Genomic DNA, 8,046 nt, shown 5'->3' with positions numbered 1-8,046 from the left:
GTTTCAAAAAAAAAGAAGAAAAACTCTAATGAGTTTTCTCTCCAGTAATGTCAGCAAAAAGCAGACAATTTTTCATAGTTATGCGAACAGGTACAATTTTAACAACTCGGCTGAATATGCCAGCGCTCTCATGGCTGTTTGAGGGCCTCCACAGGGTTCGGTCAGTTAGGTACTTTCACCGCTCCAAATGGTAAGTCATTCCAACTTTGTTATTGAGTTAGAATATTTCAAATTTAACCAAATTTATATAATAAATTACTAACATTTATGAATTTTAATCAAACATTAAAATAGTTTGACTTTTCAAGAAAGTTGCAATAAGGAGCGTGTATTTTGCATTTGCAACGAGGGGATGGCATGAATTGCTGACAATGTGCTAATGAGTGTGTTGCAACGACAGGGTATCATATCATGCTGGGCATGATCTCACCTTCTTTTTTTTTTAACACACACTCTCTCTGCATGTCATGAACCAATAAACGAAAATGAGTGCAGAACCGGCGATTGGGTTGGTTCGTTGGCAAACTAAAGCAGCTTTCTTCTCTTCCCTGGGAGGTAGGTGAACTCAGAAACTATTCCGCGTTGCATTTTTTCATAGTACCTTTCCCTTTGGCCTGCATCTGCCACCTTACATGTTCGACGAACTTCTCGAAGACATTGGGGGTCAAGTGGTTACGTTCCAACAGCCTGTACTCCAATTCCAGGCCCTGCTGCAAAAGTACATTTTACCGTCTTATATAACATGATTTAGAAAGTGCTTGACGAGCTGGTGGTATACATGATACTCTTTACTACCGGACTGCGGCACGCTAGAGTATGCCTTTGTGCACAACAACAGTATTAGAGCCAGCTCTCTTCTTCAGATTTATCTCTTACGGATGCCATACCTGAACCTGTGGTTTCAGTGATCGCATAACCAGTTGGGCAAGCACACAGCTGAACTCTACTAGCCCAGCTTTACAATCCCAAGTCAACTTCTCTGTAGGCAAAATGGAAACAACACTTAAGGGCCACCTACCTTCAAGACCTTTACTAGTAGAGGTGGCACCGCGTGCGAGGAGCAGCTCTCTTTAAACTTGCACCACAGTGACAAAATCTTCCAATAAAGAGATGCTCACTAACTTGTATCTGTATGCTGTTGTGCAACACCAGCACTACATCAAACCAGTTTCATTATATGCAAGTCAAAACCAGATATACAGCAGATCACTTTCCCACAACAGCAGATCAACTTGGATTCATTACACGTACACACATAATACAGCACGTACAAGACCTTGTGTTCCCAGCACACAGCACAGTGCCACAAACACTGCAGTCTGCAGATACAACATGGATGCAAACAGTAACATGGGATCCATACATCACCATCTCAAACCTCAAGAGATCATCTTCTTCAGTGGACTTTGGCCGTCGCATGCCCGGACGGCCTGTGCACCCTCACCTTTGGTCTCTTCTTGCGTGCCAACTTGCGCTCAAGCGCCTTGACCTTCTGGCTTAGGTCTGTGATGACTCCCATTTGATCGGTGCCCGATGCAAGCAGCTTCTGCAGAAGTTCTTTTAGCTGCTTGTTTTCTTCCGCCAGCTTCTTCTCGTCACTGTCCTTCAGACCAAGGTCAGGAGTCGCAGCAGCAGATAAAGCTTCTTCAGAAGCCTTGCTCACCATCTGTACAGCGATGTCTTCTTTCAGGTTATGAGCTTCCTCTTCAGCAGCGTTTGCACCTGCTGCACGTACAGAAGCATCTTCAGAGCATTTTTCCGTCACAGGCACCTGCACTCCAACATCCTCAGCAGAATTTGCTCCCAATGCACCAACTTGAGCATCTTCCGGCATCTCAGTGCGTTTTTCAGTCATAGACATCTCAACACCAACATCTTCAGCAGAATTTTCCAGCATCTCGGAGCATTTTCCAGTCATAGACACCTGCACACCAACATCCTCTGCAGAACTTGATGTCGAAGAGTCAACTGGAGCTTCTTTCAGTGTCTCAGTGCCTGCACCTGTCTCAGACACAGGCACATTTGCATTATCCTTCTGCACATCAGTTTGGCTCTCCGATGATACCTCTGCCTCAGATCTCTCGTGACCTGTGATGCTACCTTCGTGGGCACATGATAATTCATAGCTGTCCAACTCAGGGAGGACTATTTCATTTTCATCCCTTGTATCATCTGCCTCTTCTGCAAGGTTAGGATGACTCTCCTGAATGTCAGGTTCCTTCCTTGATGCCCCGAGAAGAGAATCCCCATCCCCATCGTTCGTGGAACCTCCTGTTAGCTTGTCAACAGTAGCTTCAGTTTTCTGATCCTCATGTGGAGGCTCATCCTTGTGAGAAACCCCACATTGCACTGCACCATCAGACTCGTCCAGGACAGTTTGTTCCGGGTCTGGGTTGGGCTTCAAAATTAGTTCGTCTGCATCTGCAGAAGCAGAACGCTCTATATTTTTCGTTGAAGCTTCAGGTGTTCCATCTGGTTCTTCCATTAAATCTTGCATGGTATCCACAGCTTGTTCCTGTATGCTGATATCCGTTGCTTCCTCTGATTGATCTTTTGTGTTAGACATAATGGAGTCTGCAGGACTTGGATCATATTGTCCTTCATCCTGTAAAGACACTGATGAATCCTCCAAATGAACAATTGGGCAGCACAATTCTCTCTGCTGATCCTCTTCAGCAGGAGAAGCATCATGTTTCAGCTCCATACTTTCTACAGCTGCAGTTCCATGCACCTGATCGTCAACTGAGCCATCCTGTTTTCATGTTCCATGTTTTCAGTATTAATGCGTTGTGTACAAATTTAATCATTATATAGCTCATCATCAAAATGAACTAGAGAACTTACTTTCTCAGTTACCACTCCAATTTCTAGAGATGCCGCCACAGCAGTGGCATTAATGTCCTCAGTAGAAGCAGAAGACAACCCTGTATTTGATCCAGCATGTAGACTCTGCTCTGTCGAAGCTGTACATTGTTTCAGCCTACTGGAGTCCTCTGCTGAAGCTGCATCATGCAACTGTTCTCTGGAGTTCACTAATAATGGCACCTCTTTTCCTTCATCTTTGACAGCTGGTTTCTCCTGTGGCAACAGCAACACTATCAGTACCCATGTGCAAGGTAACTTGTTAAACAATAACTGATAGTATGAATAGCAAAGACAACTTACTTCAGTCACTTGTTCCACTGAAACAGCATTTGATTCTTCAACTTCATGTTCAGGCAAACCTGCATCACTTAACATCTCCGTCGATGATGGCACCTGTAATTCAAACTGTTCAGCGGCTCTTCCCAGTTGAATATGAATACTTAAAAAATTCAACTTTTATGAAGAAAATCAAATTCAGACACCAAGGGCAATGCAGAGCTTCATACTAGAAACTGAAACTTAACTTACTTTTTCATTTGCTTCTTCCATTGTGGTGCTACATGACTCCTCTTTTTCATTCTTCTGCTCACTGGCAGCAGCATCTTGCTCCACCTCCATGGGAATTCTGGATGGAACTTCATCACATGGCTCCATGGAGTCCACTGGAGATGGTTCTTCCAACTTGCCTAGTTCCACAGCTCGCTCCTCCTGAGATTGCTTTTAGGTAAAATTAGGATATCAAAATAGTAACTTGTCGCATCATAAATATGCAAATCAATTTAGGACAATAGCAAAATAAGGTTACAGAGCATTATTATACAAGCGATACTTACTATGTCACATGCTTCAGTTGTTACGGTAGGAGCTACAGCTGGGACAATGTTCCCAGCCCTCTCTGATTCCTCTTCATCACTATTTGTGCGATTTAACTCCCCAGATGGTAGCTTGCATAAACAATCAAGCTTCTCCTGCAAGCAAACCAGTTCTCGAGCAGCAGACTTCCTGACCTCCCTTACACTTGGATGCAAGCCCTACATAAGTGTATCATCATGGTCTTAAACAAGCCCAGCTAGCAGAAAAAGAATACCAAAAAGAAATAAGCCTATACTGTTCCTAGGAAAAAGAATGACACGAAAACAAGATACCTGAATTGTATCAAGCTTCAGGAGTAAATTCATAATATTTTCACTGATGGCCACTTGCTCTTTATCAGTAGGCTTCTTGCAAGAATCTTCAAGGCATTGAAGCTGCTTCTTCACACCTTGCATCTGTTCATGCACATTCCTGATCTTCCTAAGCTTATCCAAAGGTTGCCATCTCCGGACATCATACCCTCTGTATGCAGACTGAATACGCACTGCAGCATCTGGTTCTGATAAATTGGCTCCGCATGTTCTGGCATCATCTTTTGCAGTTTCACTTTCAATTACTGTCTCATCCTCATTTTTGCTTTTGTCACATCCCTTGAAGCTCTCTGCACCAGCATTTTCTTGCACATCACCTCCCCTTAAGCTCCTTGCACCTGCATTTTCTGGAGTCCCAATGGCACTGCTACTGGCTTGGACCTTCTGGTCATCTTTACTCGTGGGAACTTCTTCCTCCCGTGAATGTTCCAGAGAAGGAGCTTGCACTGTTTCATTGTTAGAGCCCATTCCCTTCTTCGTTTCATTAGGTGATTTTTCTTTAACCTCTGACACAGTGATATGCCTTGTATCAGACTGCTTAGACTCTAGGTTCTGGCCTTGGGCCTGCTTCAAGTTTTTCTTGGCCTCATCAACATCCTTCCTGGTTGGTGGGCTAGGAGACCTTGAAGAACCATTTCCAGATTTCTTTCTTGGAAAAGGATCCACTCGTAAGCATACAGGGGGCAATTTTGAATGCTTAGCTATCGATGATGATTCACTATGTTTTGTTTTCCCATTTTCTTCCAGCTTGTCAGCATTGCTGGCCTTCTTTGAGTCTTTCGTTTCACTCATGCCAGTCTGCTTCCCATCGCTTCCTCTCATGACTGGAATTGTTCTGTACGTAGTGGCCTTCTTTTCATCAATCTCATTCTCAGGCGCAACCGGAATAGTCTTGTAGTTTTCCCTTGAAGGTTTCTTCTCATCGTTTACTGTCTTAGGCACAACTGGAGTGGTTTTAGAGCTTCCTTCTAATGTCATGCCATCTCGATGCTCAGTAACTGCAGGTTGGTTCTTAACTGCTGATCTGTCACCGTTATCTCCAGATCCATCCCTACTGGATGGCTTCTGATCATGGCGACCGTTCTCAAACCATGACAGGGGAATGACATTGATCTTGGGTGATCGAGGAGCCTCTTCAGAATTGTTTGGGGCCTCTCCCATCTTCAGCTCTTTAGTCTTTTGCTTTGTCTCATCATATCCCGCAGGAACCCAAACTATTGGCCAATGGAACTGTTTCTCCTTCTGATTGTCCTGCTCTTGGTGTGTCACATTCCCTGTCCTCTTGCTACTCACAGGAGCCCATCCATTTAAGAATTGGTTATCTTGCTCTTCTTGTTTCACATCCCCTGACATCTTTCTACTCATAGGAGCCCGTCCATTCAAGAACTGAGGTCCCAACTCATAACGCTTTCCATTCTCCTGGCATTCTATGTTGCCAGGTGGTAGCCATATGGATGGATGTTGGTTTTTTGGATGGCGAATTACACTGCTGCTATCAGCATCCTTGTGCTCACTCTCAAGTTTGACATCAGGCCTTTCTTCCTCGATTTTCACATTGCTCTTCTCTGCTCCAGAGCACACATGGTTCGGACATCCACAGCAATGGCTCTTGAGCTTGTCATAACCATATGGCATTTGATCAGCAGGATAAGGATGTGCTTGGACAAAGTAAGATGGGCATGAGTTTGAATGCTGTGGAAATGGTTCATGATAATATAGATGAGGGGGTGGAAGTTCTTGAGGTAATGGGGGTCTGAAACTGTAGTAACCAGGAGGATACATGCGGTTACAGCAGCAATGGAACTCAGAAGGATGCGGGTGATGCCAAGGTCCATAAGTTGGCGGTCGGTAGGATGAGTCCATTTCCCAGGGGTGACCAGATGGAATTTCCCATCGGGGAGGAGGATAGTAAGGGTAGGGATTGTGATTCCTGTAGTGTGAGTGGTATGGATCCATGTAGTAGTTTGCAGGATACATTATTTACTAGTCTATATGTACTAGTAGGATAAATGCCTTAGACCTGTCGAACAGGTACTGTGGCTGTGATACCTGCAACAGTGAAGAAGAATATTGTGTAAGTTTGGATATATAGGCAATGAAGCTCTGAATAAGAACAAGCAAACAACAGCAAAGCCGAGTGCTAATTCAGAAAAAAGGAACTGAAATATCTTTTTTGCTAGCAGCTATTGATAACCAATAGCCACTAATCACAGGGATAATTTCTGGACAAATAACTCCGAATTTGAATGCAATGGAAGTATTATTACAAGTCAGTAAGTTCAACTCCTTGTTTTATATCAGGAACAGTTATAATTGTTGTCCTATTTTTAGAAATGGAAAATTCCTATTTTTAGAAATGGAAAATGAATTTCCCTTGCCACCACAATAGTGAAACCAGACAGAAGACAGAGGGAGTAAAAAAAATAAAACATGACATGCTGTGATGTTTCATATTTGCCGTATATCACCTTTTAAAGTGTATCCCAAATTTTTGAGTGGAGAAAGCAAGTGCTAAGAACATGTTATTGTTGTCTCAGTTTCTACTAGAGTTGAGTGGAGGGTAAACCATGACACAAGGCAGAGCCACAATGTTACTCCTTTTATTTTCCCAGTCATATGATTCCCTATCAATTGATCATAGATGCACCTACAAACTTTTGTAATTGTTCAAAAAGCATCTTGATTCTTCTTCTGAAAAAGTATCTTGTACAGTAGCAGTAAAAAATTTATGGAGCACCAAACACAAAACAAAAGGAATGGAGAATATTTCACTGGGTAACTATAGTGCAGAAAAAAAAACCAGGGCATTTCATTTTAGGTATCCTGTATGCACGTTGTTAAAATCTTCAATTATACACTACAAGGTAAACTGTCATGTATTCAAGTGCCTGATTAAACTTTTCCTCGAACAGTCTGATAATTAACTCATACACCCCCTTCCACCCAAATTAGGCATTTCCATGTTTTTAAAAAGATTCTTTTTATTCGCAGGCTGTACTCTACTAAAGTTTTTCCTTCAATCTCTTCAAATAACCAGATTTTCCTACTCAACTAAAAGAAGGGATGAAAAGCTGTTGCAGTAGAGCACGGGCTCAAGCAGCAACATCGCTGAATTTGCTTGTAACGAGACTTTCCGTGATTGCAGGTAACCATGAACCGTGCACACCCAAAATCTGACAGCTGAATTTCCCAAGAAACGCAGGACGCAGCATGATTTGCCTGAAAAAACCCGCACTAGCTACTGCAACCTTAAAGCACCCGAATCCATCCGGAGAGGAGGAGAGATCAAGGAGGGGCACTCACAGTGCGGCGGGCGGAGAAAAGCAGCAGAGCGCGGATCAGACAGACGAGCCACCACCAAAGATTGAAAAATCCACGGGGCCGAATGGCGTCAGCTACCGGCGGGCGATGCGGTCCGCGGGTCCCAGGCCGTCGTCGTCCTCCTCTCTCTCTCCTCTTCCTTCTCGCGAGCGCTTTCTTGCTTCGTGCGTGTCGTTCCTTTCTGAGTGCCGGGCCGCCGGCTGGCCGGACGCGCGGCATTTATGCGGAGATGGGGGAGGCGCATCGGGAAGGAGGTGGAAGAAGGGAGAGACCGTTGGGCACTTGGGCTGGGGTTTCGGGAGAGTTCCCGACGCGGCCGGGGGAAGCTGACTCGGTTGGGTCTCCCGCGCTCCGGGCGAATTCCTTCTCGACGGTTCGGGAGGGCTTCGGAGTTCGGACGGCTCCGGCTTCCTCCACGAATCCTAGGTCGTGTTTGGTTGGGGTATAAGAAAATTGTCATGAAAATTTTAGGTTTTTTGACCACTAATTAGAGGTACAAGATAAAATCTAATTATGAAACAATCTTCACAATTATAGTATTGTAGTATGTATTGTAACTATAAGGATGAAAATTTTAGGTTTTTTGACCACTAATTAGAGGTACAAGATAAAATCTAATTATGAAACAATCTTCACAATTATAGTATTGTAGTATGTATTGTAACTATAAGGTCTT

General features: G+C 43.8%; 1 protein-coding gene across 2 annotated transcripts; it reads right to left on the bottom strand.

Moving 5' to 3' along the window:
* Positions 1 to 1,122: 1,122 nt before the first annotated feature.
* Positions 1,123 to 7,633, bottom strand: LOC120655306 (BAG family molecular chaperone regulator 6-like). 2 transcript variants are annotated; one of them, XM_039933056.1, is made up of 7 exons: positions 7,353 to 7,633; positions 4,011 to 6,098; positions 3,699 to 3,896; positions 3,394 to 3,582; positions 3,166 to 3,258; positions 2,845 to 3,078; positions 1,123 to 2,752 (listed from the first exon to the last, which is right to left on the bottom strand). In XM_039933056.1, exons 2-7 carry the CDS (start codon positions 6,024 to 6,026, stop codon positions 1,397 to 1,399), a joined length of 4,086 nt encoding a protein of 1,361 aa, XP_039788990.1. In that variant the 5' UTR covers positions 6,027 to 6,098; positions 7,353 to 7,633; the 3' UTR covers positions 1,123 to 1,396. The 2 variants fall into 2 exon arrangements, with proteins under 2 accessions (XP_039788990.1, XP_039788991.1); XM_039933057.1 differs by having other exon boundaries at positions 3,394 to 3,573; positions 7,353 to 7,630.
* Between the last annotated feature and the right edge of the window lie 413 nt (positions 7,634 to 8,046).

The sequence above is a fragment of the Panicum virgatum genome, chromosome 1N, assembly GCF_016808335.1.
Source record: "Panicum virgatum strain AP13 chromosome 1N, P.virgatum_v5, whole genome shotgun sequence".
NCBI classification, from domain to species: Eukaryota; Viridiplantae; Streptophyta; class Magnoliopsida; order Poales; family Poaceae; genus Panicum; species Panicum virgatum.
Note: the sequence above shows the minus strand (reverse complement) of the source record. Positions and strands in the feature narration are given on the sequence as shown.

Coding starts and splice junctions, on each gene's coding strand:
- LOC120655306 (XM_039933056.1), bottom strand. CDS start 6,026: ATGTATCCTGCAAACTACTACATGGATCCATACCACTCACACTACAGG. Junction 3,897..4,010: donor TGAAGCTTGATACAATTCAG/GTATCTTGTTTT, acceptor ACACTTATGTAG/GGCTTGCATCCAAGTGTAAG. Junction 3,079..3,165: donor CAGTGGAACAAGTGACTGAA/GTAAGTTGTCTT, acceptor CTGTTGCCACAG/GAGAAACCAGCTGTCAAAGA.